A 21407-nucleotide genomic window follows, 5' to 3' on the forward strand; every position below is an offset into this window, starting at 1 on the left:
CACTATGTGTGACCAAATATCTTATTCTAAAAAGGTCTGCTTTCATCCTTAGCATGGGGAAAATAGAGGGCTAAATTTCTGATTCCCAGCATTATTTACAACTTTCTGATGGGCAGCATTCTGCCAGAAGATAATGATTACACAAAATCTAAAAGTTTCAAGGAAAGGTTTTTTTTAATTGAGATTTGTTGGCAGAAACTTATCGAAACATGTATGTTATCCTGTTGACTACTGAATTATAACAGAACATAATGTAAAGAAAAAAAAAAAAAAGACCCTCAAGCAATGGAGTAAAACAAACAAACAAAAAAAACCAACGACACAAAACCCCTAAGGTGTAAAATTTATTTACTTTATTTTAAACATTTGATATCTAAAATCCACTTAGAAATTGCAAAGCAGACTTTTCAGAATCTTTGTTCCATGGAAACTTTAAATGTTTGCAGGAAAAAGAGAAAAAATATTGAATTTTTAATCTAGTGAAACAATTCATAAGATTTTGGGAAAAAACACTTTGGATTATGCTAACGGATTTTTTATACTACACCTACTTCAGGTTTTTGAATTTCTTTTTTTTTTCACACAGATTTATTATGAGAATAACTACAAAGTAGACTTAGCAGCTAAAGATTAATTTAGGAATGCTGGTGAGAAATAACAAATGCTAAGAACAAATATGCGGATGAAAAGGGGGGTCATTAAGAACAAAAGGAAGCCAGCCATGTTACATCTACTAGAGATGAAACTACCTCTCCCCCACAGATGGAGCAGAGGTGTAAATGCTGTAGAGCAGCATGAAGGGTATGAGGACAAGTTAGCAAGTGAAGTGCATGTATTTTTGTGCTGTAATTGACATGAGCTGAGGAATACAGGAAGTACAGAAAAAAATGTATACTGAGGAAAATAGTCACTAATGAAAACAACAAGCCCGAGGATCTGGCATATAAAGCTTTATGTAGAAGGGGCTATAAATATTCTAAATAGTAGTATTTATACAGTGGTGCAACAAAAAGGATCTATTTTTAACTATCTCCTTCAACTCTTCTATCTTTACAGAATCTCCGTATTCTGATTCATCAACAAAAACTACACACGCTTTTCTCTTGAGTCTGATATTGTCAAGAATGTGCAGATGGAAAGGATTAGAGACTACAGCAAACCAGAAACTGAGTGAAAATTCTTACTGGCTATGGGGATTTCCAGTCAGTTCTTCCTAGAAAAACTGAAATACTATTTATAGTACTCAACTTATTGCAGAAGGGTACAGTGACCAAACTGTTACTTATAGGAAAAATCTTCTAATTTTTCATCAAACGTATGAGTTTTATCTTTGTGGCACTACTTATTTCTAAGCTATCCATGGTCCCAAAATGCATACTGGTGAACTAGGAACATTTTACGTACTGTGACTTCCCTTCATTTCTACAGTTCCAGTGATTTGAATATTATCAACACAATGAAGTGCTTCATTAGGATAAGTCATTATTATAAATCAAGCATTCTGAGACAGAAAATATGAAGTGTATCTTTGTTTGCAACCTTCCCTTTTACAAGTTGCTGTGTGCATTATGACCATCCTTGAATTACATTCACATACTTATTTTTTGAGATTTTTGCCTGGTTCAATGCCCAGGATGGATGCATGAGAAAGGCAGGATTAGGCTGAAGGGATATTCTCAATTTGGAGTGCAGCAGAAAGGATGCAATTAATATAACTTGAAAACCTGGAGTTACCACTGTGATTGTCTGCTCTGTGGCCACCTGATCTCCAGAACAGAGACCACAGAATTCCCTCAGTAATCCCAATCAAATAGTTATAGAGATTCTATGTGTGTTTTATATGGAGATTTATATAGAGATTACTTATATGTGATATTTCCAGCACTTTTGGGGGCCTACAGGAAAGCTGGGGAGGGACTCTTTGTCAGAGAATATGGTGTTAGGAGAAGGGGTAATGGCTTTAAACTAAAAGAGGGGAGATTTGATGTAAGGAGGAAACCCTTCACTCAGAGGGTAGTGAGGCACTGGCCCAGGTTGCCCAGAGGAGCTGTGGATGCCCCATCCCTGGAGGTGCTCAAGGCCAGGTCGGACTGAGATCTGAGCAACCTTGTCTGGAGGGAGCTGTCCCTGCCCATGGCGGGGGGGTGGAACAGGGCGATCCTCACGGCCCCGTGCCAGGCCGCGGGGCGGGAGATGGCGGCAGCGGCTCCGCCTCCGGGCCGGGCCGGCCTCCCGGAGCGGGGCCGGGCCGAGGGCAGCGGGCAGGCGGGCGGCAGCCCTGGGGAGCGTCCCCGGGCGGCGGCGGCGGCGGGGAAGGCGTCCCGGCGGCGGGATGGTGACGGTGGTGACGAAGCTGGTGCAGTACCTGCACCTGAGGTACGGGCCGGAGGGCGGACGGGCCGGGCCGGGCCGGGCCGGGCAGGGACACACTTGCGAGCCTGCGCCTGCCGGGTGGCGGGCGGGAGCCGGAGTTTTCCTCGCCCGCGCAGGTGCCCGAGGGCTTCGCAAGAGGTCCGAAGGCGAAAAGTGTCGCAGGAGGGAGCTCGGGCTGAGATAGAAGCGCAGGTGGTGCGGGAAGGGATGTCCCCGCCTGGCGCTTGTCACTTGGGCAAATGCAGAAGGCATTTCTTCGGGCAGGAGACACCTGTGCCGGCTCCTTCCCCTGCCTCCCTTCTCCCCGCTGGGCAGCGGCTGCTTGTTGAGCAGCGTGGCGCTGCTGCTTTTGAACCAGAGCTTCATGGTTTTGGTTGCTATATATCCATCAGATAATAACGAAAAAAAAAAAAAAAAAAAAGACAATCTGAATTAGGAAGCAGCAATTAACGCAGACAGAAGGGGAGATGCAGCGAAACAGTACAATTAATTTCTTAAAACATCAGCAGCCCCATCGCTGTTGGGTGTTTTGTAGGTATCATGAGAAAGGATGCAAAAGTTTACCAAAGTTTTCCAAACTTACAGGTTTACCAAACTTACAGGAAGCTCTTCTCATGCTGAATGAGCATCAGCTGCGAATGCCTGAAAATTTGCATGTTTGGAAATGTAACAAGTGGGTGGCTGAAGGCACGATTTGGTTGTTTTAGTACTGACCGAATAAAGTGAATAGAATTAGGGTTAGGTGTTTAAAAGTCCAGCCTGTTTGCTTTCATGGGAGAGGCAGAGCTGTTGGAGATGTTGCTGCAAAGGGGTCTCAATAAATGCACCATGCTAAGAAACTGAATGTTATAGTGATGAATAAATGTGAGGTAGGACAAGTTTTCATTTGTCACAGCTAAAAAGCGGACAAATATTTCATTGAGTATCGCTGGAGTAGCAAATAGTGGCAGTAGCTGGAAGGACATGAACGAGGAAAAGGTGTTCCCTGGTACCAATACTCATCAGCGCGAGAGATCATAATTTTGCTCTGGGCAGAGAGGGGAAGGGTACTCTGTCATCTGCAGGCTTACAGCGCGGCTTGCTTCTAGCACAACTGCATAATACGTTTGTCCATTCACCACACCAGATCATGACAGATAGATCCTTGCCATTCAGGCACAAACAGCAACTATTTGGCATTATAGTGGGCTTTTCTGTGCTTCCATTGGCAAGTGGCCAGCAGGATAACTACGAACACAAAAAAAAAGTGGAATAGGAGAGTGCATAAATATGAGATTGTATGGTATATTCATTAAATAGTATTGTCTATGAGCTCTGATTAAACCATCTTAGTAGGCTTCTAGTTAGCCATGAAATAATATTTTTTTCATTTACATGAGAATGGAAATAGTAAAAAAAAAAAAAAACAAAACAGCAAGAAAATAGAAAAATTAGCTATTCTACGGAGTGAAGAATTGATAGGCAGCTGGAGCGCTGGGAAAAATGCTTATCGTCAGCATTGTCTCCCCATGAGTGCAGCATACAGTTAAATGATAAGGTGCTTGGGTCAGCTGTCATCTTTTTATTCTGTGTAAATACTTAACCAACAAGGCCTGGTTCATGAATTGGATTTTAAGGTTCTACCACAGTTAAGTGAATAACTGTTGTGCTAATAATGTCATAAGAAAAAGATATTTGAATGTGAAGGACTGTACTTACTAAGTTGAGAAAAATACAGCTTATGACAAGATTAAACTATGCCAATAAAATAGTACATCGAGCAGCCCAAACAATTGTTATAATCAGATCCTCTAGGAATAGTAATTATGCCCTTAATTCAATACTTACGGAAAAACGGATAATTAATTCAAATCGCTACAGGACTTGCACAGTTAGCAGAAATATGGGAACCATATGAATCTTTTTTAACTTTTAATTTGACATCATTGCCAAAAAAAAGGATCCCAAAGCTACAGGAAAAATATTGCACCCTTGGGTACTGTACAGCAATTCTGAAAAATGCCCTTTCTGAAAATCAGAAGTAAATACGCTGAAATACAGTAGTCATACTTGCTAGGAGAAATCATTTAGCAGTACTTGGTCTCTTACCTTGACTAATTAGCACTTACAGAGGATGACTGTACCCATTTAAGTCAACAGCAACGTTCCCATTCAGCTCAGCCATAAACTTCTAATTGGCTTCAGTCAGACAAAAGCAGGCTCACTGAATGGGAACGGATCAGCCAAGAAAATCATTGTAAAAACTACTAACTTATGATCAAGGGTGAGATGTTTTCATATAAATATGCTTTACGTAATTATCTCCACATAAATAAAGATCACGCACCATGTGAAAGCAGAGCACTGTACAAAAATGAGATGAGCAGTGATTCCTGAGAACAACAAACAAAGGAGACAGCGGCAGATAGAACAGCTCCAGAGCACAACACCAAGCAACACAAGCCGAAGACAAAGACATAGACCCATGAATGTAAGACATTCATCAGGGGAGTGAACATTCAATGCTACCAATAATATTTCCGCAGTAAAATGCATTGCAGAAATTTGAATTGAAACATTTATGTTAGGTACAGTTTCTATTTTAGAAAAAATGAAATAATTAAGCTACATGGTTAGAAAAGAACAGCCCCAGACTTGAAGTGATTTTTTGGAAATGCAATATTTGTTACGAATTACCTGCTTTTATAACCCACCTCAGAAAGTGGCCACATGAAATGCAGCAAGATTGTTAATTGAAACAGCAACAAATAAACCATTATTTTTCTCAGAGTGGTCATGAGACCCCTGATATGTGCAATTTTTATATTTTTAAAAAGTTGGTCAGCTTTCAGTTGGTCATAATACTTCTGGTAGTGCTGTCAGTCCCATTTTCTTCCAGCCCTCTGATTCCAGCATCTTTATGCTCACCAAGAGAGGTCTCACCTACTATCTTCAGCAGTGTCAGCAGTGAAAAAAGAATCCATGATTTGGGGTCTGCATGGTTCAAGATGTGGCTAATGGACTGAACACTGCCTGAGGAATGTTTCTGGCAGGCCTGGGAAATTTTTCTCAAAGGGCTCTGGGACTCTGGATGGAGCACTACTGCTGCTCCAGCACCTTGTTGAGTGGCTGTGAGGGGTTAGCTTGAGGAAGGAGCAGAGAGGCTGAGGAAGCAGCATGACTCTTCCACCTGGTTAGAGGTTGAAGCTGTTGTTGCTACAAAAACACGTAGTCTGGACCTCTTGGTTTGGCGTTCCTGTTGACTATTCTTGGATGAAATGTTTCCCTATGGAACTTCTTTTTCAGAAGTTTCATGCCCCTCTTAGGGCACCCCAGGAAACTGTTGGGATTCCTGAGTCCAGCTGGGTGTCCTTGCCTCCGCTCTTCTGAGGACTTGGTACCAGCTTGGCCATCCCTGCTGGACAATGAAGACTACATAGGGTGCTGGGTGCCTCATGTGAGGTTACGCAGTATAGGTATCGTTGTGTGACTCCTTACGCCCTTGTGCTAGCATGCAAATGGTCTGCATGGACCCCTGCCTGGCCTTTGGTTTCTACAAAGAAATAAAATCAAAGGTATGATACTTGTACATAATTTTGTTCCTTCTGTGAAGTTATAAATGAACACAACCTATCAGGATACATATGCCTGAAGTGACGTTATTGATTTCTGAAGTTCTTGAGTTTATTTTCCTTTACAAACATGAAGTATCTTTAATATAAATTTTTGTTTGTTTGTTTGCTTTTTATCTGATGTACTTACTCTCTGTTGCTTCTTCCACCCTAGTGTAGGAACATAGCACAAGAGGATGCAAAGTTGGGAAGAACTTCCTAGAGCTCCCTAAGTCCTACCTTGTGGTTTATTTAAAAAAAAAAAAAGAGGAGGCTACAACCTCTAGTTGATTTGATTTGATAAGCATACTGAGCTTTTTTAAAGATTAAGAAGATTAAGTTCTTTGCCCTTCTGGATGGCTGTTCTGAAACTTTGGTCTTCTAGATATTTAGGAATGGATTTCTAACTTTCAAGCTACAGTTATCAATAGAAGGTTTCTGTGCGTTTCTTTAGTATTGACATTATCCATTAACTTAGATCTCATACAAGGTCTCTGTATTTATGAGCACTCACAGGCAGCAATAACAGCTATATTATCCTTGCTTCTTAGTTGCTCATACTGAGTAGATTCTTTACTTTCCCATGTGATTGTTCCACATTTGAATACGTCTTTCTTGATTAAGAGTGATCAGAGGTGACACTATAATTTTAAGCAATGCCTCATCAGTGTTTGATGATATTAACACTTTGCTATCTAGCCTGACACATAGTAGGACTACATATGCCTTTTGTATTGTTGTATGGTGCTGTGTCTCATGGCTGTCTTATGAACAATTAATATCTCTCATTTCAAACTGAGGAGTCCCCTGGTTTATAGCATAAAATCTAGTTATTTAGTCTGTTAAATACATGCATTTGTGTCTCATTTTTATTTTTTCCAGTCCTTTTATTCATCCATTTTTCCTGTACAATAGCCTGGACTTTCTCAAAATTGATATTCCCAATTTCATGCTATCAGCAAATTTCACATTTTTCTTTTTGTGCCAAAGTTATTAACAAAAATGTTAAATAACAAGATGATTAGTAAGAAGGAACATTGAGAAATTTTAATAGGAAGCCTTCTCTTTCCCTAACCTGTCAATTCATTTTTCCATATAATGTAATGCTATCTCTTTTCAGCTAATTCTTTCCCCAGTTTATAAACTTGCATCGCTCCCAATCTCTTATTTATGTAACTGTGTATGTAATTGTGCTCCTTGTGTGGTTCAATAACAAATGCGATACTGAAGTCCATAAAGGTTACATTGGTTGCATCCCAACTTTTTAATAAAACTGTTTTACTACCAAACTCTCTATTTACCTTGGTAAAGCTATGCTGTGTTTATCACGCTTTTCCATTTCCCTCTTCATCTCAGAATATAATTTCATTCGAAGTTCTTTAAGAGACTTGCAGTCTATTGAGCTCTGAGTAATAACTCCAAAGTTGCCAAGACCACAGTTTCTCTCTACCCAAGAGTGTCAGCATAATATATATAATTCAGAAAATAAAATCATAGAATCATCCCGTTTGGAAAAGACCTCCAAGTCTTACAGAATCACACAGAATCATCTAGGTTGGAAGAGACCTCCAAGATCACCTAGTCCAACCTCTGACCTAACACTAACAAATCCTCCACTAAATCATATCACTAAGCTCTACATCTAAATGTCTTTTAAAGACCTCCAGGGATGGTGACTCAACCACTTCCCTGGACAGCCCATTCCAATGCCTAACAACCCTTTCAGTAAGTTCTTCCTAATATCCAACCTAAACCTCCCCAGGTGCAAATTTAGCCCATTCCCCCTCGTCCTGTCACCAGGCATGTGGGAGAATAGACCAGTCCCCACCTCGCTACAGCCTCCTTTAAGGTACCTTTAGAGAGCGATAAGGTTGCCCCTGAGCCTCCTCTTTTCCAGGCTGAACAATCCCAGCTCCCTCAACCGCTCCTCGTAAGACTTGTTCTCCAGACCCCTCACCAGCTTCGTTGCCCTTGCCTAGTCATCTAGTCCAACCTTTAACATAGTACTAAAGTCCACCACTAAATCATGCTACTAAGTTCTAAATCTACACGTTTCTTGAAGCCCTCCAGGACTGGTGACTCAACTGCTTCCCTGGGCAGCCTATTCCAATGCCACATGACTCTTTCAGTATAAAAATTTCTCCTAATATCTAACCTAAACCTCCCTTGGCGCAACTTGAGGCCAGATCCCCTCGTCTTAATGTGACATCACTTGAGCTGATATATATTTTTTAATGACTTACTACTGAATTCCCCATTTCATAGGTGAACTGTTTCATTATTAATGGTGAGAGATTATCTATTCTGTCTGAATTCATTTTACCAAATGTTGTGGTTTATCCCGGCTGGCAGCTAAGCACCACACAGCCGTTCGCTCACCCTTCCCCCTCCCTCTCTGGGATGGGGGAGAGAAACGGGAAAGTGAAGCCTGTGGGTTGAGATAAAGACAGTTTATTAAGACAGGAAAATAATAATAATAATACTAATAATGATAATAGTATTACTACTAATAATGTGTACGAAACAAGTGATGCACAGTGCAATTGCTCACCACCCATTGACCGATGCCCAGCCTATCCCCGAGCAGCCAGCCCCCCCACCCCGGCCAGCCACCCCTATATATTGTTTAGCATGACGTCAGATGGTATGGAATACCCCTTTGGCCAGTTTGGGTCAGCTGTCCTGGGTCTGTCCCCTCCCAGCTCCTGCTGCACCCCCAGCCTGCTCGCTGGCAGGACAGAGTGAGAAGCCGAAAAGTCCTTGGCCTGGTGTAAACACTGCTCTGCAACAATTAAAACATCAGCATGTTATCAGCGCTCTTCTCATCCTAATCCAAAACATAGCACCCTACCAGCTACTAGGAGGAAAATTAACTCTGTCCTAGCTGAAACCAGGACTTAAAGCTTTGCTTCTGTCTTGAATGTGATTTCGTGTTATACCCACATTTTCATCAGTTGTCTGGCTTTTGCTGTCATTCCCTTTATGGAAATCTGAGTCAGAAAGTTTACTTTCTTTTGGGGTGGACACGCCAACACTATTTTTTATTGCAATTCCATTCTTACTGTGTAACAACTTCACTGCAATGTCAGTTCTCTTTTTCTCTATACTGTCATAGAGCAGTATACATTTGTTTTAATTTAAACTAAGTTTCAGGACCTGTCAGCTGTCAAGACTCAACTTTTGGCAGTTCTCATTTTATTCCTGTGCTTTTTGACCTCCAGGACACAGCTTTCTTGTTCTCTTTCCCCTTTTCTTGTAGGTTTTTTGCTCATACCAAGTATAGTGTTTAGATAAATCCATGTATTTTTTCAATTGAAGATGCTGCACACTTGTCAGTGGAACTGCCACCTCTTTTTCCTTAGAGGATACTGAACATATGAGAAGCCCATGGTGAGGCTGTAAAACAGAGAACTCAAGGTCTTAACATCATCAATATGTAAGCCTGAAACCTTGTTTTTGTTTAAAAGTGACATAGGATGAAAAAACGCGTTCACTCAGCAAAATTCTGTGTTAGAAAAGACACTGTATTCAAGTAGTTAATTCAGCTCGTATTGACTAAAAATGATTACTGAAATCCATCAGCTCTACAAAGATGTCAGCCTCTTTCATCAGCACATTTGGCTCTAAAAGATGGTATGTGATTATAGCTGCTTTGAAGTAGCTTAAACCACTTTCTAACCAATTTATGTCAGATGACAAAAAATTTTGAAACTAAATTCAGTGCCCATTCAGCTGTTTGCACTCAATTAAACATGGGTGATATGGTGGTGACTCTCATCTGTTTGTAGGACCGCTCTTTGACTAAAGAAGGCTATCACCAATTTGTTGTTAGCATTTCGTTTCTGCCCATTCATCTCCCTGCGATACCTCCCAAAACTATACAAAGGTGGGAGGATTCACAGAGCTCGGGAAACACTCACCACTGCAGTTTTTCAGCAGGCTTGCCAGGTGCAGTAGAGAGGGAGAGGGACGCTGTTGCTGTCTGGAGGTGGAGGCTCTGCCCTTTAGCAGGACCCTGCCAGCAAGGGGAACATCTGCGATAGCTGAGCAATCATTTCCCTCATTCTGTTAGGAAATAAAACAATAATAACTCTGCTAGATGCACGTACACCATTATTCCCTTGCTCTTCCTGCTCAAATACTTATTTCCTCCTGTCTTCACTGACTTAACCTCTCAGCCGCAGCCGCTCATCAACAAAACTGACTGCAACGAGTAATTGAACAGCCAAATAATCCCATTTCTTATTTGCTGCAACAGTGGTCAGTAGAATAATTGGATACTTGATTCCTGTCATGTATTAAATACAAGTTTTTATCAGCTTTATTCCTCTTTTATACTTTCAAAACCACCTTCCTAATCTCCAGCCAAAAAATGAAGCCAATGTAGCCATTGGAATCCGTCAGCTTGAAGGGAATGGTTGCATCACTTGACCATTTTTTTCTCTCTGTAGCAGGAAGATCAAAATGAGATCAGAGATTTAAATGAGACTAGAAGTACAGTGAAAATTTTTAGAAAATCCACCAAAGAAATAATGTAGGCAAGTACATTTTACCTACTGAAAGTCAGCAAACCATAACAGCTCTTATCTATGTTTCCCACTGAGCTGTGGGAACTTGAATAATTATCAGATGGAGTAATTAGAGACTGAGTCATTTTCTGGAATTACTGATACACAAGTCAAGCAGTGTTATGGCAAGAAGTTGGTGACTTTATAAAAACAAACAAACAAACAAAAAACAGTACGTAGTAACAGCTGTAAAAAATACTCTTCCCACTGAGAGTAGCAGCTACAAGCAATGAGGGAACAGAAATGCATGCTAATTAAAAATGCCCACCCAGGGCATTTATGCCTAAACATAGAATACAAGTAAAAACAAGTGGCAAAAATGACATTTGGAGGCAAACTCAACTCAAAGATGTCCAGCAAAAAGGAAGTAGTCATAGGCATTCAATAAATGTAGCAGGTTTAAGAACTGAGGCCCTCATGCTTCATGTCCTCACAAAAATGAGCTTAAAATCCAGGCAAATGTTATTCACAGAATTAAAAATTCTCTTTGTTTCTTACTTACAGCCAGTCTAAACAGGAGAAAGATATCTATTTATCTGATGGCGGGAGTGATGGATCACTTGAAAGTAAATTGCTTCAGCTGAGAATCAGGACTCTTGCTGGAAGTTTACGCTTATTCAAGTGATCACAAGAAGAGGTGACACCCAGCCATTGTGTCATAATACTTCCGTTTGGACACAGAAAGGAACAAAGAGTGTATACTGCACCAGTAATGTTCAGTGGAAAGAAGACTAGGCACCTTCTAAACAGGAATTTTAAACCAAATTTCCACTGCAATTTGAAGGAATGTGCATTATGTTGTGCTTCATAGTCCTTACCATTTCCTCTGTGAGGAAGGCAGTCTCTTTAAGCCTGCCACTAACAGAAAGGCCATTGACTCTTGCAAGCAGACATGCGTTATAATCCTAATTGATCAGATGTGCAGACGCATGTGCAGAAAGATGATTACAGTGGTGGTAACATTCTGACAGCTAGGGGAGAAATGTGTTTTAGAACCAGTTTCAGTCTGTCTCAGGTGATTAAATTGAGTCCTTGCCACGTAAGTGATCTGTGGGACCTTCTCCCCTATGTCTTACTGGTGTGGGATTAGAGCAAAGGGTGGGTGCTAGAGGAGAACTGGTCTCCCGTGCATTTGCCCTATAGGAAATTCTAATTCTGCTTAAACAATTTTGGTCCTCTGCTCTTCATAGTAGGAAAGCATATGGTCCCACATTTGGTAGCCAACACTAGCAGTAGATTAACCTCTTAGATAAATGCTGCATTTTGCTAGTATGACAGTAAATGCAATTAGACCTGGGCGTAATGACAGAAGATTCCATAGCCAGAGAAAAGTGCATGCTGTCTACAAATTAGAGACCTGATACTGATTTGTAATTATATATATGAGATAGAAAGGTTTATATCTCCAATAATCTTTAAAGACTGCCATCTGCTTCTAGACAAACTTAAGAAGTAAACTTAATTTGGATAAAAACCTGCTGTGGATAGTTAATTCAGTTAGGGGATCAATTTCTAATAAAATTTAAGGATTGGGCTGTGTGATAATCCTTTGAGTTACCTGCAGCAGCAAATTTGTCCTTAGCTTTTGTTCCCTGCAGGGTCACAGTGGCACTCTGCTATCTGCTATGTGATATGCCCAATATGGTCAGTAACAACCGATGAAACAAAACTGAAAGAATGTGAAGATGACCTCTGTCATAACAGTAACAATAACATTGCCACTCATCAAAATGTAGATTATAATAGTGCATTAAAATGTATATTTTAAAAATATAATTGTGATGGTGTAAGAAGTTGTTTTACGACTAATCATTTAAAAATAGAAATGTGTGCACATGTACATACACTTGCTACAGATGGGATCAGCAAAGACCTTCACTGTTACAGGATGAAGAAGACGTGAAATGAGGAAAGAGCAGAACAGGAGTGTTTGAGTAAATGGCAGTTTGGAGTGTCTTTCTTTTCACGGTCTTTCAGGACTGCATTTCTGCTCCTAAGCAAGAGCCGTTTGCATGCAGCGAGCTCCCTCGTACAGGCTGAACTCCCCCTGCAGTCTGTGTCCTTGGCAATTTATGTGGAACTCTTTCACTTGGCAGGGTATAAGGTCAATTTCAATTTGATAAAGAGGAAATCTTGTTGACCTGTATATAATAGATTTAGGTTAGTGCAGTATGGGGTGTTATGTTTTTTTTCAAGATGTCTTTAGAGCCAATGCAGAGATACCATTTAAATGTTTTTGGCTTTGTGTTGCTACTCATCTCAAGATTTACATCAGATTTATAAATCCTGCATGATGTTTTTGCTAATGGAAACATTACTTCATCTATTGCACTGCTAGCAACAGAACACAGCTTTCTTAGGTAAGTCAGAAGTTCAGGCTAGTGTCAGAGGTTAGCTACATTACTCATTTGTGATGAAAGAAAAGCCTCTATTAATGCTTATGCACTAGGATTAGGATGACTTGAATTCTGTAATCACTCGTTTTTGACTGCTGGCATCGTGCTGCCATCTGACAACTGTTTCCTGTTTATTTTAATGGAAAAATTCTGGTAGATTGTTTCTCATGCCATTGCAATCTCAGTGTTATGTGTTCCGGTTGTACTTTATGTTTCCTTAAATATGCATATTTATAGCAGTGAAAACCTTTTTAATGTATACCCATATTACATGTAGTATAGTATTGTTTATTTTTGTTGTCTGCGGAGTAAGGATCCAAAGAACCAATGTTGTTCTGCACCATTTTTTTTTTAAAAGTATCTATAGAGTGGAGGGTGTCAAATAGGATAGCAGAACCCAAAATTTGTCATGAGAAATAAAACAGACATTTGGCGCACATAAGAAGAAAGAGTAAGCGTTGCGTGTCATGACACTGTAATTTCCACTCTTGGCAGGAGGCCAAGGGGGAAGCTGGCAGGGTCTTCTGAAGCTCCTGGAGCTGGAAGATCCTGGGTTGCAGGCTGACATCTCCACATTTCCTGCTAGCTGCTGCCTTCCTGACGTTAGGCTGCATTTGCCTCAAGTGTTCCCTGAGCTTCAAATTGCTGTAATACGTAGGTGAAGCTTGAAGTTCTTTAACCCACTTGTGACAGCTTGGTGTGGACACTGCTGGATCGTGGGATAGGTTGACACTGATTTGACTGACAGCTGCTGGTATGCTCATATATATCAAATAAATTTGGTATTGAAGATTAAAAAAAAAAGCTAAATAAATTATTTCTTGAAATCAGAAGATGAAACATTTGTAATGTTATAATGTAATGTATAAATGAACTCTTAGTAGATAATATTTTAAAAAAAATCTCTTCTTGAGCAGGTGATATACAGAAGAGTGACCAATGTTGGTTGTGAGGTGAGAGAACTTAGTGTGAAGATCCTGTCCCTCTCCATGGATGTTTTCTGAATTTAGCTTGGGAACACAATGAAGTGCAGGCATGGACAGAGGAGAGGGAAAAAAATCCACATTTCAAGTCAGGCAAATAATTTTTTATCTCTTCAGAGCAAAAACTCAGAAGTGAAGGATTCTGTGAAATACTTTATTGTAATTTCAGGTGAATTCAAAGTAGGGATGGATATATCGACAGAGAATCACAGGCAATGAAGGGCACCTGTTTTGCATCCACTGTTACCCAGCACTGTGTATGTATGCTCTAGATTGTCCTGAGGATACAACTCTCTAATACACCAGGATGGGGAGCAGGATTACGTCACTGTCAGTTTGGGAACTCTCATGCTCTGCTCTGGACAATTATTTTAAAAAATCCTGTTTCTGGCAGCAGAAATGCTCAAAGCCATTTCTTAACGTCCAGCAGCAGGACTCCTAGCTCGTGCTGGGGGAGCTGGGCTCATGGCCAAGCTCTCCCCGGATCCCCTTGCCACCAGCCCAGTGACTGTTCTGAGAAGTGAAGGCAAAACTGCTCCCTGGGACATGAGATATTCCTAATGGCATGACTGAGAGTACAGGTGGTCTTACTCCACTGTCTGCTCTTCCTAGCATATACACAGAGTGAAAAGCAGAATTATTTGTGTTTGAACACAGTGATCTCCATGGCTGGAACATGCCGTGGACTGAATGGGCAGGGACTGAACTTCTCGTTCACTTCTAGAATCACGCTCTGGAGTTTGTGCAACAACAAGTTTCTAATTAAGAGGATTCTTTGGACACACTCTGGTAACATTCATGCAAAGATTGTTAGCCTAGCAAATCACTGGATTCTGTAGTGCTCTTTGGTACTAGCTGCTTCTGATAATGAGACTGTGCAAATATAAGTAGTTGGGGCAAAATACAAATATTACAAGCCCTCGTATATAAAATTAAATGTTACAGGCATTTTTATGACACTGCAGAATGTATAAAAAGTGATCAAATGTTTAGGGATAAAATGGAAGGAAACAAAATATATAATACTGTGCTTATATTGAAGGCCTCGTGTAAACTGTATTTAATGTCGTCTTTAAACAGCTGAGTTCTTGTGAGTATTCTCAGGAGGGTTTCTTTTATTTGCACCATCTATCTCAGTTTAGTCTGAAGGAAATACAGTTTATTTAAAGTGCATGCTTAGGTTCTGTCCCTGCTGTCTCAAACATAACAGCGGAACCAAACAGTTAGTGGGACAGTCTGTGCACATCAGTGTGGGCAGCGTTATGAGCTCTGGGTATGTGTGAGAATGTGATTTTTCGAAGGACATGGGAGCTGTTAATATATACTGACATTTTATAGCGAGAATAGAATTTTTTAAGAAAGTCTTCAATTCAGGGGTATTCTTAATATTTGTACATTTTGCCCTAGCAAAATGTATTTGGGAGTTGTAATTGTTTAACTCAAAATATCACTCAGAAATTTGGAGTGCAGAGGACATCTTTTTGTTTGTCCATTGACATTTTTGATATTTACATTTCCAATCAGGGCGTAAATACGCCTGACTAAAATGCTCCATTAAAATTTAAATACAGGTTTACTTTGCTAATACATAATTCACTGAATAAAGATAACACTGAACATCCCCTGTGAGCTAAAAACCTGGCTTGCAATTGAGAAAGGGGTCTGTGTTCTGCAGATAAGTGCACTGTCAGTGTTATTCTGTGCTTAAAATGCTTCAGCTACAGGGCTAGAATTGAAGAATTGCTTCATCTTTGCAATGTGGGAGCAGGACGAGCTATGCATCACAGGGCCCAGGTTGAGCGCTGAGTTCCTGAGAGTTGATTGTGTCCACAGCAGATTAAATGTGATCCAGATTTCCTGCAGTGGTGGTGCTTTTAAATCTAATGAGAAAGTTGTATCCTCAGCAAATTTTAAGTAATTCGCTCACCAAGTTAACAAGATGTGTTATTTAAAAAAAAAAAAAAAAGAAAGAAAGAAAGAAAAAAGTTAAATTGTGAATTTTTAAAATGCAGTATAATAAAGTTTTGGGCTTTTTTTGTTTTGTTGTGTTTTTGCTACTGTACCATATGCTGAATCATAACTTTTTGTCATTCATACAAAACGTGTCATTTACACTATTTTTATTGGTGCAAGGAACCAGAATTGCTTTTGCAAGCAATTTGAACACAGTATTTGCTTTATTGGATTGGACCAGAAGTCTGTATATATGGTGTCCTATCAACACTTAAAAGATGCCCGTACATGAATTCTAAAGCAGGGCTGACATTCATGGTGTTTTCACCAGCTTGCAAACATACACTGCCAGGCAGTTCCTGAGCCACATGTTCTTCCTACAGATTCGGTGATATTCAATGGATTTCTTTTCTGCCAGCTTCTCTGGTCTTGCCTCAAACCTCTGTAAGCTTTTAGCCTCCACAGCATCCTGTAGCAAGCAATTCCATGGCGTAATGACACTTTGTGGGAAATGCCACCACCTTCTGTCTGTTTTGAATCTGCTTTTTCATTTTAGCTATAGCTAATTCCCCTTAGTTCTAGTACGGGAAGAGACGGTGAACAATCCATTGGGATTTTTTATTTTTTTTCACTTCAAAGTTTGTATCTTGCTTAGGGCCTGGGCTTCACTTGCAGACTACCTTCCCTGCTTTTTTTTTTTTTTTTTTTTTGACTATAATTATAGTAGCTGACAGCAATATTGCTAGGGTTACCTGTATGACCCCTGAATTATAAATGGTATTTAATATAGTTTGAATATTGATATTGTTTAACTAAACACAGCTTTGATTATATTTTGTTTAGGTGTTGGGGGCAATTGGCCTCTTAATTGCAAATGTGGTGTGGCTGTGTGATTTAGGCAATAGTTATTTTGTTATCAATGTGCATTGCTTACTTCAGTAAGTGTATATTATGCCAGAAGAGTTCACCATGTACTGTTATGGCTTAAAAGACTTTAAATGCCATTACTAGATTTGTAAGTATATTCCCAATATTCTTATGCTTTTTGTATATGCTATGTAGGTTGCTATTTAGGAATACTAAATGATCTTTTATTTCAACACCATTGTACTTTCCATCCCCAAATGTGAACAATACACAGTACATGTGCAAAGGGAGTTGTTACGAGGCTTCATTTTAAAGTATTACCCTTGCTTTTCATTAAAGTACTTATCTGCAACCAAATGAACGAGAAATTAGGTTGATTCAACAGTTACACTATTCTGAACTGCATAGCTGGATGTAGGGAGTTCCAGGGACTGAAGCAGGATGCTTGCAGCCCGGAGGCTGGCGGTCGTGGTGCGGGATATGGCAATGCCCTGAAGTTACTCCCATTTCACAGCTTGTTGGCTGTTAACAAATGATGCACTTGCTTCATGGGGAAAAGCAGAGTTCCATTTTCACCCTTGTAACAAGTACTTTAGGCAGCACTTAACACTTTTATAACTATTATGGTTATATACTCTAATACATATTTCTGCATAACATTACAGCACACATTATACGTTGCACAGATTCCTTGTGAAAGCATCTTCCTATGATTACTGTAATGAAATGCACTTTGCATAGATGATATTGTAGAACTTGATGTTTCCACAAATAGATAGCTCTCAAACTAGGGCTATGAAAAGGAAATAATCTTCAGCTTGAAATCTGTTCATAAATAACAATAATCTTTTATAGCAATTCTGTATTTTTAGTGATGCCCCAAAGCAATTGAAGGGAAGAAAGTAGCAGGAAAAGAAAAAGCAGAAGGATTATTTTGGCAAGCATGCAGCTTTTTCCCCTTAACTTTATATTCATGAAGACACACTTGCAAGGAACTTGGCCAGGAGCCCCAGAAACAGCATACAGACATGTGATCTCTGTGCTGATTCTTGGGTAAAACTAAAACCGAGGGTTTGATGGCTGAAGATTAATTTTTCTTTTCTGTAATTTCTGTGCTTCTGCACTCTTGAAAACAATGTGAGTCAGTGAGAAATGTGAATTTTTATTAACAATAGCTGTTTTAGTAAAAGCCCTACTGCAGATATAGTAGAACACTTTGGATTGCTACAGCCACCTAAATACCCAAACAAGTATTAAATTAGTTACAGGTACTCTTATGTTGATAAAACTGCATCTACACTAGGGTCTGTTTTTTTTTTTTCTTTTTTTTTTTTTTCCTTTTTTTCTTTACCAATTCTGGAAGAGTAGAATTGCAAAGTTAAATTGTACCAAGACCCAATGAGAAAGCCCCCTTTCAGTAATTCTTCTAATTCTTTTGGGAAGCGCTCCAAAACTGGGTACTGCTGTGATGAGCGTGAACAGGAAATTTCTTTCTGAGCGTGAAGATGAGCTAACCCTTGGTGATCTCGTCATTTTAGTGGAAGTACTGGGGGGAAGAATTGTAAGTGAGTGAATCCTTACGGAGTTTCAGGTTTCTGTTCCTTCCTCCCTCCTATTTAACCAAGGAAAGGGAGATGTAAGCATTTGATCATGTTGCTGCTTCATAAAAGACCTATGTAGTACAAAGAGTGAAGTTTAAATAAACCAAATGTTGATCTAACCAAAAAGCACAAATAAAAAGCAGAATTGGAAAATACTTGTTTGTCCTAAAATTATCCCCAATGAACAGAAAAACAAGGAAAAAGCACTTTAAGCATTACAAATGTTTTGTGAATCCAAAACTCAAAGTGAGGGCAAGCAATTTACCCTAGTAATGTCTTTATTCCTCAGAAGAGAATTCACAAGCTCACACTGACTGGGGACCAGCCAACTCCAGCTGCACCCAGCGCTGCTTTCATTAGTGGCAAAGAAAGGGCACTGAAGTCCTTGCAGGAGCCAGTTTAAAATCTTCCTGAACAAACGTCACGGCAGATAATGCTAGGGAGAGGATGAGACTCTCCTGCAGCAGCTGATCACAGATAAGCGTAGCAAGTCCTGAAGTAGAGCTGTGCTTTCACTGCAGTGCTGCGTTGCTTCTCTCTCCCGCATCCTCTCCAAGAGGAGCATGAGGCAGCCTGGTGTCAGAATGGGAACTTGGGGCTGAAATCTTAGTCCCAGGAAAAGGAGTAGAAGCTTTGTGTCTAACTCTGCTGGGGTCAACATTTTGCTTCACATGTTCTAGCTACAAAAAAACAAATGCGACTCTCCTGTCATTTTTAACCTCATTTCCAAAGCTTTTTCATGCTTTGATGAAGTAAGGCTACCTTCTTCATAAGCACTAATGATCCCAGCTGTGGAAATCTGTTAGTTTCTAGTCTTATGACGTAAGCATTTATCATATCATTTATCAATTTATCTTCTGTGTATTTATCACTATTTGCCATATCTGTCTCTACTAAGAACCTATTACAATTCTCTGGTTATGTCAATTAGGCAATTACAAAATATGGAAATAAGTGCTGGTCATTATACGTATATATGCAATATACAGTCAATGAGTGAGAAAGCGTTTGGACAGTATCTGAGCCTTGCTTGTTTGGATGTGGCACATGTGCTGGTTTTGCCGTGTTTCTGAGTTGTCCTTCACCTTAATACCCTGTAGCTTGTCCTCCTAAATGTAGATTATGTGTGATAGCACAGACAGAAGCAAAGCACAAACAATGTAATTAGTGACCATGAGTACTAGCTGATTACTCTAACCTGCTGAGCTGACATACATGATACTTTTATGATACTTGTTAATGCCACAGTTACAATTCTGAGCAAATTTCAGACTGTGGTGGAGCAGGTACCTGTGTGTGGTTGAAGCCTTTGGATGTTAGCCAGCAGGTGGCAACTGGAGGAAAGCTTCTGCAGGTGACCATCCCCATGTGCACTTCTGCAAAATGTTCCAGAACAGCGTTAAATGAATTAGGTGCTAAATTCCCTCAAGAGCAGCAGAGCTTATGGTATCAGAAATATCTCTTTTGTAGGTAATATATTCTGCCAAATTTCATTGCCATGCACGCTCAAATAGAAAATGAATCTTTTCCGTGAGAATTTGTGAAATAACCACCCTATATTACTGAAAGTGCTTACTTCTTGAAGTATGGTTTTAAAGATGGTAAAAGATTAGTTTGGAAACAGATAAAAGAGTTTTTGTAGCCAGCTTACTCTTCAGGGATTGTTAATATGCATGCTTACTGATAAAGAGATGATGCTGTGGCTGGAATAGATGCACCCTTTCAAAAATGTCACCTTTCATTAACACAAAATGTGCTCCTCAGTTCTTTGCCCCTGTCTGTCATACACACACGTTCACATCATGTAAATTAACACAGAGCTTTCTTTTATGGTTGAGGAAGGCTGGAAAAGAGAACCTGATGATTATTTCGTATTTTCAGAGAATCCGTTCCCTGACAAGAAACCATGATGGACTGATGTAAATTCTGAGATGGAAATACTAGTGATCAGATCGTAGTGCCTTCTGGCAACTTGATTTTGTATTTAGTAAAAGTACCTGAAAATGCATAAGGGATGGTGGGCTCTGATCCTGGGAACTGCTTTTTATGCCCGGGCTAAATTAGCCTTTCCCCTGATGTAAGTTAGGAGCACTGTTTCCCTTGATCTTTAAGTGACAACGAGGAGCCTTCCTTGCCCTGTGCTCTGGTGACAGCCATGTGCCTTGGAGCTGCTCCAGGGCTGCTTTCCCTTGTGCTGGTTATGCGGACAAAGCCCCCAGTGAAGCCACACATGCTACATCCTCATAGACTGACATTTCAGGTGGCTTCACCAGTTTTGTATGTTATGTGTATTACACATGCATATATCCAAAATGTTTCCCTAAATGCATGCTTATTTATAGGATGCTTCCATTTCTCTCCTTTTTTTTTTTTTTTTTTCTGGACATATGGTGAACAGTATTGTACATCACGTGCGTTATTAAATAACAAGATCCTATATTGATTTAAATCAAAGTAAATCTGACTGCTGTAACATAAATACCATTTCTTGTGAATATCTTCCAACTGAACTGTAAATGTTATGTTTTTCTTGCAGAAACTACACAGATTATATTCTGCTGTAGGCAAACTTTCAAGTTTAGCCTTCTGTAACATCAGCTATTGCTTCCAAAATACACAGCACTGGTACTCTATTCTTGCCTTGTATTTCTACAGCTCTGAACTTTGCAGTGCAAACCTGTCTGTCACAATCTCCCTGCAGACAGAGATGAGCAAATTAGCTACAATGAATGATTTATTAAATTTATTCATTTGTGACTGTCACAAATAAACCCTTAGAGGACAGAGGCCTTTAGAGGCTATGAATTTTATGCTTTCTTTAAAATTGCTTGTGAGTAGTGTGTGTGGCTATGCATCAGCCTAGAAATACTTCTGAACTTTGAAGTTATTGCTAGGTACATATAGCAATATAGCTGTACCTATACACGCATGGGTACAGCGATAATGTTGCTTTGAGTTTATTTTTCTTGCTGCATGACTGGTATTTTTTCATCTTTCTCATGGGCTGTTTTCAATCACAAAGAATCAAACAAATACTCAAGTATTTATTGTAAAAGTTCTTGCACAAGTGTTCACA

At 39.8% G+C, this 21407-nt stretch overlaps 1 protein-coding gene across 1 annotated transcript in view; it reads left to right on the top strand.

The window, feature by feature from the left end:
* Window positions 1-2112: 2112 nt before the first annotated feature.
* The window catches only part of ARHGAP18 (Rho GTPase activating protein 18), a 92277-nt gene continuing 72982 nt past the window's right edge, over window positions 2113-21407 (top strand). Inside the window, exon 1 of the mRNA XM_048048092.2 lies at window positions 2113-2376. Within this exon, the coding sequence (XP_047904049.2) occupies window positions 2333-2376 (44 nt within the window). The 5' untranslated portion in view covers window positions 2113-2332. The remainder of the gene's footprint in view (window positions 2377-21407) is intronic.

Source organism: Anser cygnoides, chromosome 3 (genome assembly GCF_040182565.1).
Source record: "Anser cygnoides isolate HZ-2024a breed goose chromosome 3, Taihu_goose_T2T_genome, whole genome shotgun sequence".
NCBI classification, from domain to species: domain Eukaryota; kingdom Metazoa; phylum Chordata; class Aves; order Anseriformes; family Anatidae; genus Anser; species Anser cygnoides.